Consider the following 25,166-nt stretch of genomic DNA (forward strand, 5'->3'; position numbering starts at 1 on the left):
CTTTCTCTCTCTCCTTTTTTTTAATCTTCTTTTTTTTTTTTTTTTTGTTCTTTTTTGCTTAGTTTTGTTTTGTTTTAACAGTTACTTCAAGTAACACAGCTCGCTTCATATAAATAAGTTAAAACATCTATTATTTTTTTCAAGACAAAGCCATTCAAGACAAAGAAATGTACGATAAAAGCAGATCTACTTATACACGCGAGAGAATGGTAATAAACAGGCTCATGATTAAAAGATGAATAAGGGCGACAAGAACAGGGTTTCTTCACAGAAGTAACACAAGGAAGTTTTAGAAAGTCAACTTAGTACTGACATGAGACGCAGGGTCAGCTAATACTGCTCAGTACTTTTAATTGATCAAACGCTTAGGGACGGAATGCCCCTCCTGCAGCTGCCATGCTCATACTTTTCAGCTTATTATCCTTTTTCCATTTCATTCTCCTGTTTTGGAACCAGATCTTTATTTGTCTCTCTGAGAGGCAAAGAGCATGTGCTATTTCAATCCTTCTTCTGCGGGTCAGGTATCTATTGAAGTGAAATTCCTTTTCCAGCTCCAAGGTCTGATAGCGGGTGTAAGCAGTCCGAGCCCTTTTCCCTTCTGGTCCCCCTATGTTGTCTGGAAGAGAAAAGTACATGATTTAGATTCTCAGCAGCCACTCGGAGCCTTCGTGTCTTGTTGCAGCTACCAGCGACCAGGACCGTTATTCTCAGTCCTGCTTGGTTTTGTCTCTGGTTTGGATAAACGCTCAACAAGTTTCCCCCTCCAGCCCCTTTTAGGAAAGGCTTGGGGGAGGGGGATTTGGTGGTCTCGGTAAGTTTTCGCTTGGATTTGGGGTTCGATATTTTTTAATTGAATTTTTTTTTTCTTTCTTTCTTTCTTTCTTTCTTTCTTTTTTTTTTTTTTTTTAATTTTCTTGGAAGGCTAATCTCCCCCCCGCCCCCCCCCCCCCCACCCCCCCGCCTCCCCCAGATAAGCTGGTTTGGAGGGTGTCTCTGCTGCTGGCTGGGTTTTCAGGGCTGGGAGAGCAAAGCTGAGGCGTGCAGCCCTTTCCCACGGCTGAGCTGGGGGAGGCTCTGGGAGGCGGCGAGCCCCCGGCTGCTCCCCCGGCAGCGAGGGCAGGGCAGGTACCCGGGGCTGAAAGTTGCTCCGCTTCCCCGCGCCCCTCAAGCCCTCTCCCCGGAGTTTGGGGCGGCTCGCGCCCCCCCCCCCCCTCCCCCCACGGCTTCCCAGCAGTGAAAACTGCCCTCCTCGCCCTCTCCTATTCTCTTTTTAATATGGCTCGGCAAAATAAATGGGGTAAGCCGCGCCGTTCCCACTGGAGGATCCCCCTTCCAGAGGAGAGCCGGGAGCAGCCTCTGCTCCCGATCCCCCTTCGGGAAGGCGCTTTCTGCTCCCCCGCTGCCCGCCGGGGCCGGCGCTGGGAGCCAGGCGGGCTGTGTTTTTGGGGCCGGGCGTTTTTTTTTTTTTTTTTTTTTTCCTTTTGGGGGGGGACTCGCCCAGAGAAGGGAGCGTGCTTCCCTGCGAGCAGAGTTGTGCTGTGCGCGGAGGCTGCCCGCTCTCACGCCCTCCTCTCCCCCTCTCCCCGACCTTGCTCGGCGCAGCCACCGGTTTACATTAAATCCTCCTTTTCCTCCAGAGAAATAAAGAAAGAACAGGGTATTTGCTTTACCATGACTTATGTGCAGTTTTCGCATCCAGGGGTAGATCTGGGGCTGTGAAGGCTGGGCTGTGCTTTGGTCGGTCGGGGCACTTGCCTGCTCGCTGCTTGCTGGAGTGTCTTCCTCAGTCCCAGACGAGGTGCCAACCCCGTCTCTGCTGATGTGCGTGTTGCTGCTGGAATTGGACGAAGTGCTGGTGGAGTTGGCGAGGGAGTTTTTCACCCCGTGGTGACTCTCGCTGACAGGCGAACCGGCCACGGCGGTGCAGGGCAGAGGGTCAGGGGGAGGCGAGTGGGAAGACGTCGCGGGCTGGTTGTACCTGGGCTCTGTCGAGGCAGAGGTGGTGTTGGCCGGGTAACTGCGGGGTCTCTCATTGGCACCAAAGTGGGTGGAAGCAGAGCGCCCGACGCTGAGGTCCATGCCATTGTAGCCGTATCCGTACCTGCCGGAGTGCATGCTGGCGGAGTCCCTGTATTGCTCGCTCACCGAGCTGTGATCTCCATAATTATGTAACTGGTAGTCCGGGCCATTTGGATAGCGACCGCAAAATGAGTTTACAAAATAAGAGCTCATTTGTTTTTTGATATGTGTGCTTGATTTGTGGCTCTTGGTCGTTTTGTGCGTCTATAGCACCCTTGCACAATTTATGATGAATTATGGAAATGACTGGGACATGTACTTGGTTCCCTCCTACGTAGGCACCCAAATATGGGGTACGGCTTCACATCACGTGCTTTTGTTGTCCAGTCGTAAATCCTGCCTGATGACCTCTAGAGGTAAACTCGTGCACTGGTGGGGGAGCTGGGAGGGCGCGGGCGGCCCGGGGCGCGCCGCCGCCGCGCGCCGCCGCCGCCGCCGCCCGCCCGTCCGCCGGCCTCTAGCGCCACCCGCTGGCGGCGCGGGGGATGGCGGCGGCTCCGCGGGGTCGGCCCGGGGTGACGGCCCCCGACGGCGGCGCGGAGCGGCGCGGAGAGGCGCGGAGAGGCGCGGAGCGGGGCACGCCGCCGCCGCCGCCGCCGCCTCGCCCGCCGCCGCCGCCGGTGAGGCTGCGGGGCCGGCGGGGGCTGGCTCCCCCGCCCCGGCTCGCCCTGCGAGCAGAGAGCGCTCTGCTTTGTGCCGGTTTGCTCCTCCGTGCGGGGCTCATCTGTACCGGGTCACAAATCCTACGCGATCCATCCTCGGGTGCTGGCAGCGCTTGCCTCCCTTACACATACATATAGACATACATATATTCTCCCACCCCCCCCCCTCCGCTTTTCCCCGTGCCGGAGGTTGCGAGAGGCACCCGGGTCCTGCCGATCTGAAATGGCAGGTACCTATGAAAGATAACTATCGTGCAGCGTTTTTCCAACTCGGGGGTCAAATTCCAGGCGGCTTTACGGCCGCCGTTATTTTTTCCGCCTCTCGGGGAAAAAAAAAAGAAAAAAAAAACCCCAAACAACAAGCAAAAAAACCCCACACCACCAAACAAAACCCAACAACTCTAAATGCGGCGGTAGCCATTTTGCATTACTATTTTCCACATTTGGCTTTTAAAACATTTAGAGCGGTAGCCCACATTGCGCTGCCTTCCGAACAAAAGAGCCTTGATGCGTACACAAGTGTACTTGTACACAGCTTCACACGCACTCACGCACACACAATATAATATAGAGAGATATAACGTATATATTAATCAGTATTTTCGCTGCGCTTATTTTACTTATACAGAACTCGAAGTAGAAGCACTTTATGGCAGCTACTCTTCTTTAGAATATCTATTTATTTTTTTTTCCAGTGCTAAGAAATGCGAAAGCGAATTAAGGTACCACAAAAGCGGGGAAGAAGATCCCCGAGTTAATATGACAGAGACTTTTCTTTTAATTAAAAAAAAAAAAAAAAAGAAAGAAAATAAAAGAAAGGAAGATCGACCCAAGCCCAGGAAGCCCCCAGAAATATAGTCCATAATTCAAAGCCCCTTCAGTGTAAAGCTGAGCTCACCGAAACCTCAGTGTAAGCTCAACGGGAACCACAGAAATTCGCCCGCTTCGAAACCTCTTCCCTCGCTTCCCCTGAAGTTTAACGCCGAGTTTTTGACTTTAATACTAGTAGTGCAGATTAGGCAGTTTAGCGGCATTTTTTAAAAATCTCCCTGCAATTCATCCTCGCTTTAACTGCAACTTTATACCCGGGGTTTTATACAACGATTTTTTTAAAGGATTCTTCTTCTTTTTGTTATTTAAATATCTTACACATGCGTAAAACTTTTTTTCTCCCCTGCAGACCATAAGCTCCCAGACACAGCATAACCAGACGGCCCGACGTAGCGGGAGTTAGCAAAAACATAAACTCAAATTTTCTAAAATCTCTCGTATTTCTACAATATGCACGTTTCTAATTAAAAAAAAAAAAAAAACAACACTCGCTTATCTCTTCTCACACAGGCACGCCAGGGACATACACCCACACACAGATGCTCACCTCAAATATTTAAAAATCTGGGCCATTTCTCTAATACTTTAAGCAACGCCATCTACGCCTTGGAAAGGTGATTATATACATACGTGCCTGTAGCTCGAAAGCTAGGACTTCCACATATATTAAAGAAAGTCACAGATGATTGCAAATGTACATCTTTTAACCAAGCCTTTTGGGAATTAACAGACTGTGACAAACCTATAGGATTTTTGTAGCAGAAGGAACACAAGGTAAATAATAATAGTAATAGTAAGCGCTAAGAAAAGGCCTGGTAGCGTTTATTAAACGTGGTTCTACTCCCCTGACTTTTCCTCTGTTTCTTCGCTGCTGGGCTGTGTGGAATTTATGAATTTGTTTTCCTTTTTCCATTTCATCCGCCTGTTTTGAAACCATATTTTAATCTGGCGTTCAGTAAGGCAGAGAGCGTTTGCAATCTCAATACGTCGTCTTCGGTTAAGTATCTGTTAAAATGAAATTCCTTCTCTAACTCTAGCGTTTGGTATCTGGTGTAAGTTTGCCTCCCTCGTCTCCCATGAGTTCCATATACTGTACCTGTAGAAGTAAAGACAAAACGATCGCATTGGACAAGGGCCCAGTGATTTCAGACCAGAAAGAGCGCTTAGTATATTCTGCCTCCTTTTGCAGGCACAATCACGGGGCGGGGAGGGATGGTGGTGGTGGTGGGGGGGGCAGCTCTGGTTTCCTGGAGGCTTTTTTTTTTTTTTTTTTTTGTCCCTCTTTTCCTTTTCTCCTGCCTGACCAGCTGTAAATGCGGATGTGCAGCGTGCTGACGGTGGTGGGGTAACTGGGATACAAAGAGGCTTTAAGGTGGACCTAGGGAAGGTGAAGTAGGTAGCACCCGTGTGAATCGCTGAGCAGTGTCTACCCTCTGCGTGTGGAGAGCCTGTGCGCGCACACACACACGCACACGCACACACACAGACACACGTGTGCGATCCGGGGGGCTGCCACGCATGTGTGTGTGTGCGTGTGTGTGTGCACGCATCCGCGGATGTGTTTACCCAAACACGCTCTATTGCCATGGCTGTGACTACAGAGGGTCTGTAATTTAAGTATAATTATAGACATCAGCTAAAGATCATAGAAGAGCCTTTGCCATTTGCTCCGGAATTTATTGCCCTCGAATGCAAAGCAGCATCAGAATGGTCTTGCTAAAAGTTTAACTCTCCAAAAAAGAAATGCGACCCACAGTCCAGCAACCATAAACTCGGGAGGAGGGGAGAGGAGGGGAATCATTAGCAAACATTAGAAGTAAATGTCTTAATATGGGATTATTAAAAATAAATGCCACCCCAATACAACACCCCCCCCGCCCCCCCCCCCCCCCCCGGACGACTCCTGGCAGAATAGTTCAATTCTGTGAAGTTCATTTGTAAGTCAGAGAAAATCTGCGATGCCATGGAAGTGCGCCCACGGCCCCAGAAACGTGCTCTCAATATCCAATACTTACAGGCTAATGAGCTGGGGGAGGGGGGCGAGGAGGAATGTGCCACAAATGCATTGGATCCTCAGTGCAGAGGGCATATTCCCTGCACCGCGCTCTGACAATGAAGAAGCGGAGCAGAGGCTTTGGGGTGGCTTTAGGAGAGTGATAAAACTGCTCTGCACCTTTTTTTTTTTTTTTTCTCCTTTTTTTTTTTTTTTTTTTTTTTTTTGCCTGCTTCCTAAGGATTCCCCAGTCACTCTCACCAGTGAACCCAGGAGCTGGGCTCTCGGCCACCGTTCCCAGGGTACCAACGTGCCAGGTCTAAAATAACCTGGGAAGGTTTCATGTTACACATTGCCCTGCAGGAACCGTGTTTCTCCAGCAGTCTGGACTTTATCTAAGAACCAAAAAAAACCACCAAAACAACAAAAAAAAATCTTGGGGAAAGAAACTTTTCCTTCCTCCACCCCCCCCCCCCCCCCCTTTGATTGCATCGAAATGCCTTACCAGCGCAGGAGTTCATCCGCTGCATCCAGGGGTAAACAGGGCTCGTGTACTTCCGGTCGGTGCCTTCGTCATTTACAATTTTGGCTTGGACGCCGCTGGATTTGTACTGTTGATCGGGAGAAAAGTGCAGGTAGTCCCCGGGCCCCCTCTGTTTGCCACTGCCGGAGGGAGAGGCGCTACTAATTTCCTTGTCCGAATAAAAACAAGAGGCTCCGTACTCATAGGAAGCCCGATTGCAAGCAATGACGGTGTTGGACTGTTGGTAGAAACAAGGTGAGGTGTAAGTCTTGTCCTGCAGGCTGCTTGCCCCGTACGAAGCCGGAAAATGCCTGAGAGCATCATAGCCCGCCGGGTAAAGGGGGATCTGCCCGAGGAAAGAGTCCTGGCCCCCGGGCAGGCTCCCCGGGAAAGTGGGATTCACGAAATAGGAACTCATTTGCTCTCCCCCTCTCCCGGACCGTGATTTGTTGTGTATTAGTACATCTGGCGATAACTATTAGGAGTCATCGAAGTGGTTTGTTTCTGGATGGCCGAGCGCCAAAAGCGACAGCAGAAAATAGGAGCAGCTGACGGCGGGGCGGCCAATGGGAGCGCGCGCGGCGCCCGCTCCCCCGGGGCCGCCGCCACCGCGCCGCCAACTTACCGGCAGCCCCGGCCCCCGCCGCCCCGCGGGACCGGCCGCGCCCCCGCGGCGGCACCGCCCCTCCGGGGGCGAAATGCGCCGGTAATAGTAATAATAATAACAGTAATGGTGATAATTCCCGGTAGGAGCGGGCAGCGCGACAGCGGCGGACGGGGACCCCCGCCCCCCCCACCCCAGCGGCTGAGGGCTGCGGGGGGAGTGGGGGGACGCCCTTAAAAGTTGGCGGGCCCCACGACAGGCGCGTCGCCCCCCGAGGGAGCCGCGCAGCCCCGCGGGCAGGGTGGGCCGGCCGCCCCCCGGCTCAGGGTGCTGCGGGGGGAAAGTTTGGAGCGGAGGGAGCACGTGAAAGGGGGAGCGGGGCGCAGCGCGGGGGGGGTGGGGGGCGGCCCACCCTCCCTCTATTTTCCCACTGCGATTCCACAACCGGATCCAGGAGGTTTGGGGGGGATTTTTTTTTTTTTTTTTTTTTTCGGAAATCGCTCCTCCGCTGAGGCTTCCTTTCGGAGCTCGGGGAGCCCGCCCCGGCGCCGAACCCAGCTTTTGTGAGACAGGCTAAAGCGTCCTGCGTGGAAAAGGTCTCGTATCTTAATGAACACACCCATAATTAAGGCGGAGGTCGTGGCTGGGGCAGGAAACGGTGGCCTTCTGGGGAGGGGGATTTTTTTTTTTTTTTTTCTTCTTTCGCACCAAGTGCCCGAGAAGGCCGCGGGCAGGGCTGGGCGGGCTCCCGGCGCCCCCCGAGCAGCCCAGATAAAGTTCCACGTGTTTCTTCTCCTCGAGTCCCCCCCGCCAGAGTCGAGCCGAGGGAATCAAACATTCAAATTCAAAAACGAGCCAGTAGGACTATTCCTAATTAATACGGCCCCGCTAATGAGTCAGCAGAAGCCAATCGGTTTCGTTGTTGCTCCGAATAATTTGATTAAACGCGGATGTGTGTCTTTAAGAGGGGGAGGAAAAAAAAAAAAAAACAACAAACCATGAAACAAACATTTCCACCTTCATTTTTCAACATGGCAGTCACCCCATAGCGGAAATATAATTCTTGGCCCAGGGCAGGGACAGTAACAGGAACATCAGTAACAGTTTCATCAGTAACGGTGCTGATGAAATTCTCTGAGACGCTTTTAATTCAGCCGTAACCCTGCGGTTCCTGGAGATAACATGAGGTTGTTCATTCCAAGCTGTGTTTACTCATAATCCGTGCCCATTACAACAGATTGAATAGCCTAATTTTAAACGCGCTCTGACGGAAAGTGACATTCGTCCGAGCCCCGTTTCCTAAAGTAGCTTTCAAAGGAGAGTTTTGTTGCTGTTGGGAGACTATTTGTCCCATTTCCGGGGGCAGATTACGATACCTATAAAACAGTAGTGAGTTAAAACATCTCCCCACAATAGTTTGTATTGTTCACAGTCTCAGCTGGACTTTCACATTCAGATGTTGATTGCCTCCAATTTTTTCTTTCTTTTTTCCCAACTTCCTTAACCTCTTCAGCCCGGCTAATCCATAAACACACCTGGTAGAATTACGGCTCACTAGCTGCATGCTTTGAGAGGTCATTTCAGAAACGTGTGTTTCCTGAAAGCCAGCCTTTTCCAGAAAAAAAGTTTTTTTTTTACTCAGTGCGAAGAGAGTTAAAAAAGGAGGGGACACCAGCAAACAAGCAGACAGCACGCTAAATACAAAGAGGTTTTAAATAGAGCAGATTTTCGCCAACATAGATCAGAACGAAAACGCACCATGAAAAATGAATACTCGGGACGCTCGAAACCCACCGGCCCTACTTTAAAAAGTTGTGGCCAGGCGGTCTTTTGTTTGAATCCATCACACAGAGACCAAAATAAAAAAATCGCGCCAGGCTTAGTTATATTTACATTTTATAGCATCTCTTACAGACTGATTTTTTTTTCCCCCCTCTCTCTTTCTTTTTGTTTCTTCCTTCTTTTTCAAGTTATTGTTTGCGTCCAATTCAAACTGTCGAAAGCCCGACCGCAGGCAGCCGAAACATTTCTTCGTTGATCCCATAATATTAAAAGGAATGGAATGTCCACGTTTGCCTGGCTGGGTCGTGTTAGACTACTTACAGTGACAGCTAAACAATCTGCACTGCAATCTGCGCTTCAGTCACATTCAGGCGTCCTCTCCGCTCCTCCCCCTACCCCCAGAAAACCCCGAATTGCAATAATCTGTTACCCCCCAGCTCTGCCGGGGAACTGCCCTGCCCGGACCCATCTCACAGCACTTTCCCTTCACCGTTTCCCTCCCTGGAAAGCAGAAAGCCAACCGCTGCATTTTGCCACCGCAACAAAGTCACACACTTGGCGATACACATGTATTTCGTCCGCCTTTTATTTGTTTTCGGAATTCCCCGCACCCCCAGCACCTCCCTCCACCGAGCACTTCGCCTTCCTCCTCCCGCCGAAAACCCGGCCGGCAACCCCAGCCACCCTCGGGTACAGGTGCGGGGCCACTTGCCCTCTTAAGCTTAAAAGCCTCCTTCTCCTCGCACGTCAAACCACTTACAAATCCTCCTCGTGCCCGGCAGCATCGCCAAAACCAGCCTTTAACTAATAGCTCCTAATCCAAACAGTTTGGGCAAGGCGAACCGTTGTTTAGACTGGCGGGGTACGGGCAGCCTGGCTGGGGGGGGGCGCGGGCGGGTCCTCCCCAGCCAGCTCCCCCTGCGATATTTTACAGCTGACACGCACCGAGGTACAAGCGGAGGGGAAGGGGAGGGGGCAGAGCCGGCCCTGCCGGAATACCTCGCCGGGGGTGGCGGCGGCGGGGGGGCGAGCTCAGATGTTCCCCTAGGACAAGTAGGCCGGATTTCTTTTTTTTTTTTTTTTTTTTTTTGGGGGTCTTTTTCTTTGGGTTTCCCCCGAGCAGCGCAGGCTCCCAGCGCTGCCCTTCCCCGGGGCTGCGGGGGCCGCTCCGCTCCCGCCTCCGCCGTTCGGCCACGCCGTGGCAGCACTGAGCACCCGCGGCCCCGCAATAAATAATCCGGCGCTCACTGCAGCTCCAGTCCGGCGGATACCGCAATGCAATGCAATGCAATGCTTTATCAGCCCGGCAGCACAACCAGAGCCGGGGCCAACTCTTAAAGCACTCTCCGAGCCGCTCATTCGCCATGAGGAGGCGGGGAGAGCGGAGCCGGCGGCGGCGGCCAGCGGCGGCGGCGGCGGGGGGGGGCGGATTTCGGGGGCGCCGTCCCCGGGGCCCCGCTCCCCCCCCCCGCCGGTACACGCCGCGGGGCACCGGCTCGCCGGCCGCCGCTCCCCCCGCGCCAGCGCCGCACCGTAACAGTCACAACAAGGAGAGAAAGGGGGGGGGGGGGGGGGGGAGGAAAAAAAAAAAAAGAAAAAAAAAAAAAAAAAAAAGCTCCGTCTCCGGCGCTGAAATCGGTTCAGCCGCTGCAAAGCCGCTCCGCGCAGCCGAGGCGCGCAAGCTACCCACGCCGGAAAGCGCCGGGAACGCTTGTTCCGACGGACCCACGGCCGGGCACGGGGATTTTGCAGGCAGCGCCTTGATCTGATAAAGAAAATCAAAGACACATTCGCGCTGTTTCCGCCGGCTAGAAACAACCTTTCCCCTGGACATGCCAGGGGAGCCAGGAGACATTGTGCTGACTGGTGGTTTTTTTTTGTCTCTTTGGTTTTTGGTTTTTTTTTTTATTCTGAAATAGTCAAATATAAATTACATCTAAATTCCATCTGCCGCAAATGAGCTTTAAGTTAATGCTGCGAAATAATTAAAAACACATTAATATTTGGGGCTTTAATTTTTTTTTTTTTTTCCCCTCGTGCTGGGGGAAAAAAAAAAAATCCCCTCGGGTTGATGCTGTAAACCTGAATTCTTAGAAAATAACCTGAATGTCACAGCAACCCCCTGGCAAATGCAAACAGAAATAAACTTCGTGGAAAAAAAAAAAAAAGAAGAAAAAATCCACTGTTTCATTGCTAAATAATAGAAAGTAGACATTTTATTTAGGCATATTTTTGCATGCACTGGTTAAGTCGAAATCAACGGAGCTGCAGCCACCTCTAATTTTGGCCGGTAACATTTCTATTTGGTTTAATTGCACATGTCTAATATTTAAACGTATTAAACCATGTTTCCCTGCTTACGGTAGTGTCATATACATTTCTCACCTTTTAGGTTCTGGCTCACAGGAGCCCCTGCGACTTTGACAGCTGTCGCTTTGGCTGCACAGGAGACGAATCGCCCTCCTTTTGGTGCCAGAAGAAGCAGGAAATTAGCCAGGTTGCAAGTTGAAAATCTGCCACGCCAGTGCTTTGAATCCAATATGCCACACCTTCCAGCGGGGGAACTGGAAATTGCCATCCCGGATCTGTGTTCTAGGCGGCTGCTTATGCCGAACCTCCGCACACTTTGTTCACTATTGCCTTACAAAGAACAAATGAAATGGGGATTGAAAGCCAGAGAGATCCGAAGCAGGACAGAGCTCAGCAAAAGAATGCGGCTCTATTCTCGCAAGGGAAATTATAAAAAAGTTCATGTTCACGGTTACCATCCACATGACCGACGACGACCAATGGAAAAACCGAACAACTCATAAAGTTGTATTGCAAAGTTGTAAATTTTCATAAACAACAACGGATTTATGGCCTTTTCCTCATCACTAAGAAGAGGCAGGTCTTAGAGAGGCGCCATCTTACCACAGAGGCAGCCCTGGAGTTTTTTAAAAGACCTGGAGTTTGTACTAATTTTATTAAAATTACAATTAGTACGTTTAGCAGGAACGGAGTGTAGTAGAAAAAGGGAACTTCTGCGCAAATGATGCTCTGCTTCTACCTGTATTTACCCGGCCGAATAAAGGGACTTTTCGGGCGAGCTTTTTTTTTTTTTTTTAAATTTTTAAAAAGATTGAAAATATTTGATCTCCTTGACATGAAGTGGTACTTGGCAAAAATGATACATTTGCTAAAGGGGGGCGATTTTCCCCCCTTTTTAATGCCACCCTGATGCCCCCCGCCCCCCGAAAGCCGCACGCACAAGCCACACACGTACCCGACCAGATCATTTACACTTGGAAGTTTCGCATCGCACTTTTTGTTCATTATCAAATATTATTTCACTGCATGCGATTTCAGCTTGATCGCCGGCCGCCTGGACTGGGGTTATGATTGCAAGAGGACACGGGAACACGGTGGAAGGAAACCCTCCTATAAAGAAGGCTTTCCGCTTTATTAATCAACTGCGCTAGGGAAAAAAAAAAAATCACGAAGTCGAGATAGAGAAATTGACTGATTCCTATCAATTCATCACCTTGGATTTTTTCCCCCCTTCTGATTACGGGGAAAAAAAAAAGATTTATATGGTCTAATTTCTTTATTTGTCTGTGTAAATTATTTTTTGATGCTTCCTTCGCACTGTTTCCCTAAAAAAAAGAAACACAATTCATTGTCAACAAGCATATTTATTTTCTGTGTAACATAAAACACATTTATCGTGGGAGATACGTGAACACGGTATCACTTCCAAAGAGAGTTCACAGACATTTTTTTTTTCCACTTCCAATACTTACACGGCATATCCAAATGTTCACAACGAACACATCGAAACACATTGTAACATACAATTTTTGAATAAACTTTAGCCAAACCTTCAAGACGGATTTATACAGAGTTCTTAACAATACATCATGCTACAAAGTTTCCAAATTAATTACATACTTCCCAATTTATGACATGATCTTACAAATGAGCTCCAAGACGAATATAAATGACAAAAAAAAAAAAAAAATCGTTCAAATATACAGTATCTGCTATTGTAGGAAAATTCACGGTATTACATATTAACACGTTCGGATAATCAGGACAAACAGGGTTTTTTTTAAAGGTGGTTACATGGTCATTTAAATTCACTTTTCAAAGAACACTTTCCGCTATATTAAGTAAGATCAACCTAGGATAAGAAAACGGCCTTTAGCAGAGGCAGCCGAAGGTAGAAGCCAACGGGAGATATTAAACCGCTTTGTACAATATTGGCGTGTGTTTGCTTCCTCACTCGGAATAGTAAAGAATCGAGAACAAAGATATATTGCAGCATATGGTTTTCATTTATAATTGCTTTGGAATAAATATATTATTTTAAATTTAAATATATTCAGCCTTTTCGGTACCAAATTCTATACCAAAGCTATTGATGCGTGCTTTTCGAACAACTACACTTACATTTCTAAAAGCATTTTGCGATTCACATTAGTAATGTTATCTTCTTTTGACTACTAAAATACAGTATACTTTCGAAGATAGGTAGGCGGAGCAAGATACATAGGTAGTCTGGAAAATAGGTAGTACAAATCATTGCTGTAGATTGTAGTGGTTTGTGGAACATCTTTTTTTTTTTTCCCCTTACTTGCTGTTTAACCTTTTGTTAGCGTAGCTGTTAGTTATGATACTTTTCTAACAATAATTAAAAAAAAAAAGAAAAAAAAAGAGAAGTGCAGAGCTACTTATTCAAAATTAGGTAGTTTTTCTTAATGTGTGCCTAATGCACTTTTCCCCTTACGCGTGATTGGGACTATTGAGTCAGGTAGTTACTTCGGAAGGTCACGGTTTACTATCTGTGCAAGCAGCAGTTCTCCCACTGAAATGTCCCCTGGACAAACCCACCCAGGTTTGGGCGAACGAAAAAAACAAATGATTGTATGATGCTCTTAGGAGATATTACCGAAAGGTTCGGCACAGGGCACAGGTTTGGGGAGTACGGGAGAGTAGAGAGAAGGCTGGAAAACCATCCCAAGAAATGTTTTCCTGTTTGCAAAAGCTCGCTTGCAAGATGATTATTAAAGGGAACTGATTTTTTTTTTTTTAAATAAAACCAGTGAGTCTCTCTTTTTTTTTTTTTTCCTTTAAAGGGAGCTTTTCCAACTGTCATGTGCATACATTATACTGAGATCGCTTCCTCGAGTGGGACTCCTTAGTCCTCCTCCTCTTCGTCTTCTTCCACTTTCTCGACAGAGGCTGCTGCTGACGTGGGCTCGTTGGGAGCCGGGGTGCTGGAGCTCTCTTCCTTGTGCTCCTTCTTCCACTTCATCCTCCGGTTTTGGAACCAGATTTTGATCTGCCTCTCCGTCAGGCAGAGGGCATGGGCGATCTCTATCCTCCGCCGCCGAGTCAGATAACGATTGAAGTGGAATTCCTTCTCCAGCTCCAGGGTCTGGTAGCGGGTGTAGGTCTGGCGCCCTCGCTTCCTATCTGGACCTGAAAGCAGGCACACACGGCCAGGAGTTAGGCAAGAAGAGAGGTGGAAAGTTTTCTCTTTTTAGGGTTTTATTTTAAAAATTATTATTACTATTCAGAAAAGAAATAGACAGACAAACAAAAAGCGGCCGAGCCAGAGCGAATGATCCCCTTCTCTCACTTCCACCCGCCCCCCCACTTTGCCCTAACAAAGACATTTCAGCCACACGACCTGCCCTGCTCAGGCAGGGCAAAAATTAAGTTGCTCGAGACCTAGAAAAAGTGGAGAGAAAGCATTCAGGAGAGGAGGTGGGGGAGGAAATTGCTTTTGGGAGGAGGAACTTTCCCCCCAGGCGATGTATTTCCCTAAAACCTTCCAGACTTTCGCGTTTCGCAAGGGGAAATAAAAAGCTGGAAGGCTGGGCTGCATTTATTTTATTTTAATGTCGGGGGCTCCCTCCACACCCCCCCACCCCCCACCCCGCCTGGATCGTAAACAATACATCGCATTTAGCTCCAGAAGAGAGCTCTCCTTTTTCACACACTCTCTCCCCCCCCCCCCCCCCCCCCCGCCCCGTTTTCCTGTTTAGTACATTTCTATAGATCCTTATCTCCGTGGAAAGGGCAGGGGGGGACGAGAGTGGCATGTCTCGGCAACGTGGGCTGGCAAAGTCCTCAGCAGCCCGTCCCCCGCTCCTGAACGCCCCTCTCCCCTCCGCCTTCCCCAGCGAGCGGGATTTTTTTTGCCCAACTTCGGCAGAGGGCAGGGGAGACGCTTACCCGTGGGGGCTCTGGGAGCCCGCAGCCAACTCTCCACATTTCTATAGCAAACAGCGCAAATCAACTCAATGTTAAAATTCCATAGCAAATGGAGTTAAATAAATTTACGAGGCTAGAACCCATTAATTGGGCAATAAAAAGTTTTATGATACTCATTTACATACAATGCCACGGGCTTTCTACGCAATGGCGCCTCGGCTATAATTAAAACCATAAAGGCTGTGCTGACAGTAATTCTGGCGACACGCTTTGCCTGGCTGCCACGGCTCCGAGCCCTCTCCGCTTGCCCCTACCTGAAGACCTCATCCAGGGGTATATCCGGAAATTAGGCTCAGCCTGGTTGTGCAGGTTGCTTTCCTCCGCTTTCTCACAGCTGGGTTTGGTTAGCTCATTGCAGAGGACGGGAATGTTCTGATCAAAAGAGGAACAATGCAGGTTGTAGGCATCAGAGCCCAGGCTGTATCCGGAAGAGAACGGGCTTTGATATATGGTACTGTTCACATTGTACAAGCCGGGCATGGAGGAGGCGAAGGCACCCGCGCCTGGTCCATAGCCGCTTCTCTGGGAGTTGCTTGCAAAGGAGCAAGAAGTAGGCTCTGCATTTTGGAAAAGAGAAGCCCCCGCCGTATATTTGCTAAAAAGCGCATTCACATAATACGAAGAGCTCATAATTTTGACCTGTGATTTGTTGTCCGGCAGGCTTCAGTGTCGGTTTTACGAGGTAGCGTGATATATGATAACATTACACCCCCAGATTTACACCAAACCCCATTTTCTTTTGGACTGAGCTGCCTCGAGCACGTGACCGGTCATATGACGCCGCCCGCCAATCCCCGCCCGCCTCACAGGTGGTGCCGGCCGCGGCCCGCCGGTGCCCGGCCATGGACGGGCCGGGGACGGGGACGGGGACGGGGACGCAGCCGCCGCCGCCGCCGCCGCCGCCGCCGCCGCCGCCGCCGCCGCCGCCGCCCGGCAGCGCCCTCCAGCCGCCGCCGCCCCCGCGCCCCCCGACGGCCCCGCTGCGCGGGAGGGGGGGAACCCTCGCCCCCCGCCCCCCCCCGGGACACACGGACACCATGTGGTCCTTCAGGCGGAGCGGGGTGCGTGTTGCAAAAATAAAATAAAATATAAACTTTAAATGAGGCTGCTCGTCGCCCGCGCGTTGGTTTTCTGCGGGGAGAATGCAGCGACGGGGTAACACCCCCCCACCCCCAGTCGGGGGTTTATGGGGGTTACCCCCCCCCCCCCCCGCCGCCGCCGGGCCCCGCCACGCCCGGCCCCCGCCGCACCGCCGCCGGCCCTGGGGGGCTGCTTGAGCCTGGAAAAATCAAGGTGCCCCCCCCCCCGGAATGGGCCCCGCCGGTTTACCCCCTAGGAAAAACCACACCCCACCCCCTAGGAAATAATAATAATAAAAAAAATACAAATATGAGGGGAAAAAAATAAATGCAAGGACTCAACTTTCTGAACGCCTTGAAAAGGAATAAAAAAAAAAAAAAAACAAAACAAAACAAACCCCAAACCAAACTAAACCAAAAACCCCAGAGTTGAAGAAATCGCCCACAAACGGCTTCAAATCTCAGCCGCTTCTTTCATGCCCCTTTTACCTTTCCGTCCTACATACCTTACAGTCCTAAGCATGTGGCGGCAGCGGTACGCTCAGCTGACGGGGAGCATTGCTGCTTTTCTAAACACTGGGCTCCCCAACAATGCGAATGGCTCTCCATTGAGGATGCTGCACCGTGCCCTTCCTTTAAACGGATCGTAAAATGAGTTTCCTTCCCTCAGACAGGGAGTCCTGGTAAAGACAGCTTTTACTGCCTGCCTGTATTGCACATCATAAACTGGAAGGAGCACAATGGAATTGCCCCGGAAATTCTCCTTTCAATTATAGTTTGGTGCCCTGTGTACAAAGACTTTCTCACCAGTTAAAATTGTTCTTGGCGATATTTCGCACGGACCCTAAACTTTACGTTTTGTAAACGTGGGACACCCTCTCCCCCAAACACACCTCCAACACACACAGGCACGCACCCTTTGGGACTCTTTATGCGCGGTTATTGCAGCCCCATGAATATAGGTTACTGACAGAAGCAAGTAAATTCTCGAAAGCCAGATCCCTGAGATACTGGTGCTTCAGAGCATGCAAATGTGCCGGCTGTATGTAGATATTTGCCAAGTGTTAAGTACGAGGAAACGCAGTTGTTATTCGCAGGCGTAAGGGAGAAGCTGGCGAAAGAGCCCCTTTCGGATATTTCTTCCAATTCGCCAATATTAGACAATATCCCTGCGGTCGCAATCGCGATGTGGGAACACGCCGGCAGAAGAGGCTGCTGGAAAGGAATAAAGGCCCAAGAAGTTAAACGAATGCGAAGCAAACAAGACGACGACTAAGAAGATCAAAGAGGCTGAAGTAGATGACATTAGACCAATAAATTGCTCCTCTGGTGACAACATACCAAGATGCAAGAAGAAAGAAACAGCAAATATAACCAATGTCTAGACTTAAATATGGATAATGTAGGACCGAATAGAGTAGCTGCGTGGTTGTATTTCGAGCTCTCTGGTTCTGTACAATTTGCAGGTTTATGTATTTTTCTTCGCGTGTGTGTGTTTACTGCCGCCACCTTTTATTTTTATAGATATAGTTTGCTCTCAGCCTTTTTTTCCCCTGCCAGCCCTTAAGATTTCTCGAAAAGTCTTCACTGAATAAATCTTAAAAGGACCCCCAGACATAGGTCCCCGCCACCTTATTTAGTTCCCCCACCCTCCGCGTGTCAGGCATAACGCTGCCTCCGAAACAGCCTCTGAAATCTCTCGTTTTGTCGCACACAAAACCAGGCTGGATCCCCGCGCCTGAAAACGCACTTTTCATTTGAATGTATTTTTTTTCCAGTCGAGGAAACGGCGAACGGGCGCAGATTGCAAGGTTTCGGTCACCGCAATATTCTTACACGCTTTAAAAAATAATCCTCTAGGCGGGATTCATTGTATTTATTTTTTTCTTGTGAGCTCTGGACTACCTCTCTCTGTCTTCTGAGCTTTTCCGGGAAGTAAAAGGTAGTGATAAAACGGTGCTCATAAGTTATAAGCGACCTGGGAGCACTACATGATTATGGCTTGTGTATTAAGCAATATCTTGATGTGGTTCATCCTAGGGAGGATTTTGTTGTTTTGGAATCTGTTCCCGCCGTAATTTATCCACGATTATAATGGAGCGTGCTGTGCCAAGTTATTACTTAGTATGACGACGCATAAACACTTTTTAATTTCAGTATAATTTTACTGCCCAAGGAAAAAAATAATTAATCATAATAAGTTTAACAATGCCATTGTAGACAAACATTTGATAGGAAGGCTCTTGTTAGAAAGCAAGGAGTGGCTGTTATTCTTTATCCCTGGAAAGAATTAAATCTTTGAAACAGTGCGGGGAAAATAGAGCTCAGTGCTCACGTTCCTTTCCGACGCTGAATTTCGATATAAAGAGATTGGCTTTGATTTAAGGAAATGTAAATAAAACGCAGAGAGAGTAGTTCTGTTACGGAGTACTATGCAGCGATTTGTTTACTTGTCTGGCTTAAACTTGGAAAATACAACGTTCATACTTCAGCCCACGTTTTATGCTTCCTTTCCTCCTGCCTTTATTTTCCTTCCAATTACCTTTCCCTCCCTCTCTTTTGGCAACTGCCATCTGAAAATACAGTTCCCCACTAAGACTCATTCTCAAGACGCGAAAGCCAACAAAAGCAAAACGGGGAAAAAAAATGCGAAAGGGACTGGAGGAAAACAAAACAGAAGGCGAGGAGAAGTTAGGATTGACTTTGAGAGACACGTCAAGTTTGCAGAGCATCAGCCTGCTCGCATCTGTATCATATAAATACAACGGGTCCCACAGAGCTGAAATTGCTGGGGACGCAAGCAGGGCTTTTTATTTATATCAAAGACAGCTGTTGAGGAATTTCGCTCGCCGGTAAATAATTTTCAAACGAGATGTTTGCGGCGCTGCCGTTTCCCCGCACGGCTGTGCTTCCAGCCAGGCGGGGCGGAGGAGGGCATTGCAAAACCCGTCGCTTCGCCCCCCGCTTCCCCAAGGGCGAAGCTTTTCGGGGGCTCTCCTCCCGGGCTGGTGCGGGGACAGCCTCCGCCATCCTGCCCCAACCCTTCGATTCTCCCTTTCTCCCAACATTACACTTCTCACCAGCCCTTCGGGAGATCAGGACAGCCTGTTTGCAGGCTCAGAGCTTGGCCGGAGAAGGGCGAAGATTTGGGGCGAGGGAAAGAGGAGCTGGCAGTTCAGTGCCGGGGCTCCATCCGTCTCTGTTAGCTAATAGGAAATGCCTCGGCGTTTTGAGAATAATGAACGCAGGGTACGTCCCCGGTGCAGAGTGAGCTTTACTTTTGCCACCAGAGCACCGAGCGTGGCCAGGCGGCAAATGCCACCCAAACCGCGCCCGGTGCCAGCGGGGCATCCCTCACCGTACTCCCGGGAAAAGGGGCGGGGACACACACACACCCCCAAACCTCTCGGCCTTTGTCAAAACCGACCCAGCGGTTCCAACCCCAGTTATGCTCCCATAAAGTCGACATTTTAGGAGCTTTCGGGGAGGCGGCCGAGCGCTTGATGGCGGGCGGGCGGGCGGGCGCGTGCTCTTTCGCGGGCGCACAGCGCCACCTGCCGGCGACCGGCCGCCACAGCCGCCCCCCGCCGCCGCCCCCGCCGCCGCCCCCGCCGCCGCCCCGGCCCCGCGGAGCCAGCGCCTCTGCCCGCCAGCGCACGGGAAGATAAATGTCCACCTCCCAGCCTGGATTTAAGCAGGGGAAGGCCAATAAAAGGTTGTTATTTCCGCTCGCCCGCTTTATCTAAAACAGCCAGACAAAACAAATGAAAAGGCTTTTGTAGAAAATCTTAATTGTGGCTGGACAGTTGTAAACTCATTAAGAGCCGAATTCCAGACAGTTTGCAGACCCGTCATTTATTACACACTCTTAATGCTGATTCTTTGAAGTTGCCTCTGTCTGCAACAACAGAGGGCGTCCCAGCATCCCCAAATACCGGCTCAGGGATCAATTAGGGGTTTTTTGTGTGTGTGCACACCAGAACGAGCTCCCTTTTGCTAATTAGAACTCATCAAATCTTACCCCGGATTTCTTTCTTTCCTTTTTTTTTTTTTTTTTTTTTTTAAGGTGAAGCCGAAAGCTTTTTTTTTTTTTTTTTCCTCCCGCAGTTCTGCACATCTGTAAACTTCTTGCCGGCTCCCTAAGTTTTGTCTTCAGCCCTGCAGCGTTTTACACCCCATAAACGGTTACAGCAGTCATTTTCTTTTATTGCACTGTATGGCTCTGAATTTTCCTAACAACAACTTCTGCCAAGACCATAACTGTGTTCCGTCTTATTTTGCTTTAAATACATATATATATGTAAGTGCACCGCCGTAAAACAAGAAGGCTTTTATTGTTATTCAACGTATTTGCAAACAAGGGTCGGTGTGGCGCAGAAGTGTGCTGCGGCTCATACTATGGAGGATATCTACTCTGAGCAATAAGATGTCTGCCCAAAACAAGGGTAAATTTCAGCAAGCTCACAGACTTCGCTATTTTCTTTTGTTGCTGAGCTTGGTTTGGCTTGGGGCGGCGGGGGAGGGGTGGGTGCAATGGGAATGTGTGTGGAAATCTTCCACTCCAAAGAAACCTTCTTTCTGTTTTTACAAATAAATCCCATTTTGTCTTCCCTGCTCTAGCCTGCTGCCAGCCCAACTCTTTCCCTCGGCTAAATCAGCGAGTAAAATCGACACCATAAATTCTACCATAATTGTCAGTAAAATTTTATCTGTATCTGTATCTATCTATCTATCTATATGTATATACTGTGAGACGCCAGTAAAATGCAAGGAGTTGTTTTTATTTGCCACGGGACATTTAAAAGGGAGGGGAAAAAAAAAATCCCAAACGTGAAGGCAAGGGACGGGAAAAAATGGGTGACGTTCGGAATAACATGTTTTGTATGGGCGATTATCTCTAGAAGGGAATTTAAAATGAAGGCGCTGGTAAGGCGAGCCTTCTCACAAAGCTTGTTGAAGCACACTTAGCGCTGGACATTTTCTGGTCCAGGCTAATTAACCATCTCAGCTTAAATGTCGCTGTCTGAGCTGATTTACATTATTGTCCGCACTAAAGAACGTCGGACATTTTGGTTTGGTCCTAAACCCCCCCCCGCCCCGCCAGGCGAATTTATTAAAACGGCGTTACCCCGGGACTGTGCCCCCGCTGCCATCCGAAGGGGCTCCCTCCTCGCACTGCTACGCGCCAGCTTACCAAATTATACCCGGGAGGGGGGAGCCGTGCCTCCTCTCGGCGAAGCAAGGGCATTTAGGACGAAAATAAGCCGGAATTTTCATCACCTGGGGTCTGGGGTTTCTAGAACCGTGGGTTTGCCTTGGCTGAGAAATAACGCTACTCACTCGCCTCGCCTCTGCAGCTGCCCTAGCCCTGCCACGTCTGCTGGTGCAATTCGGTGTGCCGTGGAAGAACCCCTCCTTAATAATCTTAAAACATCACAAAATATAAAAGAATCAATATATTTTATTTGGCAAAAAGTTAAATATCATTTCAACACAACGATTTGGTCAGTAGGCCATGAGGTAACTATTTCAAAATAGACAGTGTACGTTCTGCATCAACATAACTTCCCAGATTTATTTTTTTAAATCGATACAAATTTACAATAACCAAATGTAGGTTTTTATAGTGTATAATTTATTATCAATAAAATTAACCTTCATTACAATAACCATCAAATCATTCGATTAAAATTAAAACGTAAACCATAGGTAGTTACCCTTTTCACATATACGTATAGCTCCGAAATCTGATAACTGCTCACTGGTGCAAAAACAATCTTTAAGCTAGTCTGTTTATTTACTTTTTTTTTAATATATAGATTATATATACAACCGACAAAGACAGTACTATATATATATCAACTGTGCATACTAAAATGACTTGCTTCAATATTTTGAGAACCGTAATTCCCAGACATCCCGGACGAACCTTTTTTCTACTTTTTTTTTCTTTTTTTTTTTTTTTTTTTTTTGCGTTGGGATATATATAATATATATTTTACAATCAAAGGTTAACTGTCTAATTATACAGAAAAGACTTAATACACTACAGAGCTATACTCTATGCAATTTTTATAATAAACAACCTGAGTTCAAATTGAATTCTAGCTTACACCATTACATCCGGTACAGCACCCAAGCACATAAATTGAGTCACAAACATAATTACCACAATAAAACACAGTGTTCAAGTATTAGAGCAGAGATCTCTCTGCCGCGCAAAGAGCGAATAAAATTAACTACGTAGACTAAACTATACAGTCCGTAAATAGTTGTGCATTATGAAAAGGTAGTTTTTTTCTTTATTCTTTTTTTTTTCTTTTTTCTTTCCATAAGTGAAGAAACAGGTAGATTTATACAAGCCAGCTAAACAGCCTTTTCGTGCTAATGCCCCCTTTTTCTTTCCTATTAGAAAATTAAAAGTCTTACTGTACCTCTCCTGGCAAACTGGCCTCTGTGACAATCAAAGTACAATCATAATCAGAATTTGCCATGCGAAAAAAAATGAGGCCTGGACCCAGACGCATTGCATGGCAGGGCTCGAGGGGAGGATTTTTTTGTTTTGTTTTTAACTTTTTTCTTTTTTTTCTTTTCTTTTTTTTTTTTTTTTTTTACTTTATGCATTTTCAATTTAACCCGCGTGTCGCCATCATTCGTCCTTCGCTCGATCTTTGTTGATTTTCTTCATTTTCATCCTCCTGTTCTGAAACCAGATTTTCACTTGTCTCTCAGTTAAATTGAGGAGTCTGGCCACCTCGTATCTACGGTCCCTAGTGAGATACATGTTGAACAGAAACTCCTTCTCCAGTTCCAGCGTCTGATGCTTGGTGTAAGGGCATCGCTTTTTCCTGGTGGACCTTGCGTGGAGCCAGTTTGCAGCTGGATTATCTACAACGAAAAAAACAGGAGAAGTTCAGGCTCGGGGGGTGGGGGGGTGGGGTGGGAGGAGGGGGCTGGGGAGGGAGACCCACGCAGGACCAGCCGCCTAGGTGTCCCGATATTGGGGTTTAGGACGTGGCTTTCATTTCCCCAGGCACAGAGGATGGTGAGGCACAATGGACTCCCAAATACAGACACATGGAGAGGTCACACGCAACCACACGCGGCAAAGTCCCGCCGCCCCCTCCTCCCCTCGCCTTTTTTATTGTTTGTAGGATGCAATTTTAAAATACCCTTTCTCCTCCTCTCTCTCTCTGCTGGCTCCCTCCCTCCTTCCTGGCCTCCCCACGCACACACCCCCCTCAAACTGCCAGCCCGGGGGGTGACCAGCCAGACCAACATGTCATCGAAATTGTTTCGCTTTTTAATTCCGACCTTCTCCCGTGTCATCACTGGCAAGACCCAGGGAGCTGGCGAGCCAGTCTACAGCTGGCATAATTAAAACCTCGCCCGCTCAGGACCCTTATTCGCACGGCGTTAATCGCGATAGCAATCCCGAGGCGCTCTGCCACCAGTCCCGCAGCCCTGGGAGCATCCAGCCCGGGGTTTTCCACCGAGGAGACGAAAGGGGGGGGGGGGGACGGGGACACGGACACCAAGTCAACGGCGAGGTTTCTGCTCTCAGGCCCGCAATAGCCGCCTCAAAAAGATCACATTCACATCCAATGCTTTCTAGGCACCCTCTCCCCGGCGCTTGTCCACGCCTGGGAGCGCGGCGGGGCAGGCGGGTGCGAGCACGTCCCGCGGAGTTTGCTGGGGCGGGGGGTGGGCCGGTTTTTGCCTCTTTTTTTTTTTTTTTTTTGTTTGTTTTGGCGCGTGTGTGTGTTTAAGTTGCAGTTGTAGGGTGGGTTTTTGTTTTCCCTTCAGCCCGGAAAGCCCGAGCCGTCCTAGATCCCGTTCGAGCCTGCGAAAGGCAGCGCCGGCTTTTGCAGATGGCAGAGCCCGGCGGGCTGGAGCGGCGGCGGCGGCAGCCGGTGCTCGGCCGCCCAATTAGCCCCAGCGCCTCGACACCTCCCCGCGGCCGGCGCAGCGCCCTGAAGTCCATTACCCTCGCAGCCGCACTTACTTGGATCGATCTGCGGTTTCTCTCCGTTTGCCTCACTTTCTCCATTGCTTTCAGAGAATGCGCCTTCGTGGCTTTGCTTATCCCTATCAACTGGAGGAGAACCACAAGCATAATCAGAGAGAGACAAAGTGTGAGTGTCAAACGTGGTACAGTCAGCCCTCCTGGCCGCCAGCGGTTCAGGTTTAATGCCGTAATGCCTGCTGGTAGGTAACCCGGGGAAAGACAAGGAGCCCGGCACAGGCTCAAGCCACGAACGCATGTACCTGCCGTCGGGCGGTGCCACGGGCGCCTGGTGATGCGCGTAGGGGTGGTAGACGGCGGGGACGCCGCTGGCGCCGGCGGGGTGCGCGGGGCTCCAGGGGGGGCCGAAGACGGGCGCCTTGGGCTGGAAGCTGCAGGGGGCCAGCTCGGGGTGCTCGGCCAGCGCCGCCGGCCGCGGCGGCGGCCCCAGCGGGGCGGGGGCGTAGCGGGGCGCCGCCAGCTCGTCCCCCTCCGGCACCAGGAAGGAGTCCACGTAGTAATTGCTGAGGGTCCCGGGAGCCGACATGGCGGGCGCGGGCGGCGGACCCGCCGCGGTTCGGGGCTGCGGGTTTCACGTAACAACTTGGTGCTGGCGGAGAAGTAGAGTCAGTAATAAGTTGAGGGCAGCCCGGGCGCCCATTGGCTGCCCCGGTCACGTGGCGGGGGAGCAGAACAATAAAGTATAAATCAGTCCGCGGGCTATTAATGGGTCAGTGTTTTCCAGCCATAATTTTTATAGCGAGGCCATATGTTTTTATGCAAAGGGATATTGGAGTTATACGGCGGGGTTTGTTTTAATTGCGGCCAACTGAGATTAAAAGATCAGATTCCCTATTACGGCCCCCCCTTCCCTCTTCCTCTCTCTCTCTCTCTCCCTCCCCCCCCTTTTTTTTTTTTTTTTTTTCGTTTAAGCGGACTATTTTATATCATAATTAATCATCCCATCAGTGGGTCGTGTTCCCCGCGGAAAAAAAAAAAAAAAAAAACCACCAACAAACCGAAAACCCACCCTTGTGATCGGAGACCTTCACATAAAATTATACAATAATTGAAGCAATAAAAAAAAGCAAAAGAGCAGTTGCGGTATACTGTATTTAAATATATATTTATTATATTTCATAAGGAGTTATTGTTTCGGGAGCCACGGGGTTGTTATTAAGTCAGTAACTATGAGCGCGCTCATTTGCATCGCTGTGTTTCACAGCAGTAAAAATTTACGAGTGCTTGGAAAGGTTAAATTATACTATTGTGTTTAGTTTGGGAACTCACTGTAAATAATACCGTGCCGTTGGGCTCAGGGCTGGCAGCGGAAAGTCAAATTCAACG

The 25,166-nt window shown here is 49.3% G+C and overlaps 4 protein-coding genes across 4 annotated transcripts; all 4 read right to left on the bottom strand.

The window, feature by feature from the left end:
* Window positions 1-365: 365 nt before the first annotated feature.
* Window positions 366-2,232, bottom strand: HOXA5 (homeobox A5). The gene is made up of 2 exons (XM_075705449.1): window positions 1,671-2,232; window positions 366-616 (listed from the first exon to the last, which is right to left on the bottom strand). Exons 1-2 carry the CDS (start codon window positions 2,230-2,232, stop codon window positions 366-368), a joined length of 813 nt encoding a protein of 270 aa, XP_075561564.1.
* Window positions 2,233-4,409: 2,177 nt separating this feature from the next.
* On the bottom strand, window positions 4,410-6,506 carry HOXA6 (homeobox A6). Its single transcript, XM_075705450.1, is given in 3 exon segments — window positions 4,410-4,570; window positions 4,573-4,668; window positions 6,071-6,506. Coding segments are annotated over 3 exon segments (693 nt in total).
* A 7,147-nt stretch (window positions 6,507-13,653) lies between these two features.
* Window positions 13,654-15,365, bottom strand: HOXA7 (homeobox A7). Its single transcript, XM_075705869.1, has 2 exons — window positions 14,990-15,365; window positions 13,654-13,937 (listed from the first exon to the last, which is right to left on the bottom strand). The coding sequence occupies exons 1-2, from the start codon at window positions 15,363-15,365 to the stop codon at window positions 13,654-13,656; spliced, it is 660 nt and encodes a 219-aa protein (XP_075561984.1).
* A 7,098-nt stretch (window positions 15,366-22,463) lies between these two features.
* HOXA9 (homeobox A9) lies at window positions 22,464-24,366 on the bottom strand. Its single transcript, XM_075705791.1, has 2 exons — window positions 23,820-24,366; window positions 22,464-22,702 (listed from the first exon to the last, which is right to left on the bottom strand). Exons 1-2 carry the CDS (start codon window positions 24,364-24,366, stop codon window positions 22,464-22,466), a joined length of 786 nt encoding a protein of 261 aa, XP_075561906.1.
* Between the last annotated feature and the right edge of the window lie 800 nt (window positions 24,367-25,166).

Source organism: Pelecanus crispus, chromosome 2 (assembly GCF_030463565.1).
Source record: "Pelecanus crispus isolate bPelCri1 chromosome 2, bPelCri1.pri, whole genome shotgun sequence".
NCBI classification, from domain to species: domain Eukaryota; kingdom Metazoa; phylum Chordata; class Aves; order Pelecaniformes; family Pelecanidae; genus Pelecanus; species Pelecanus crispus.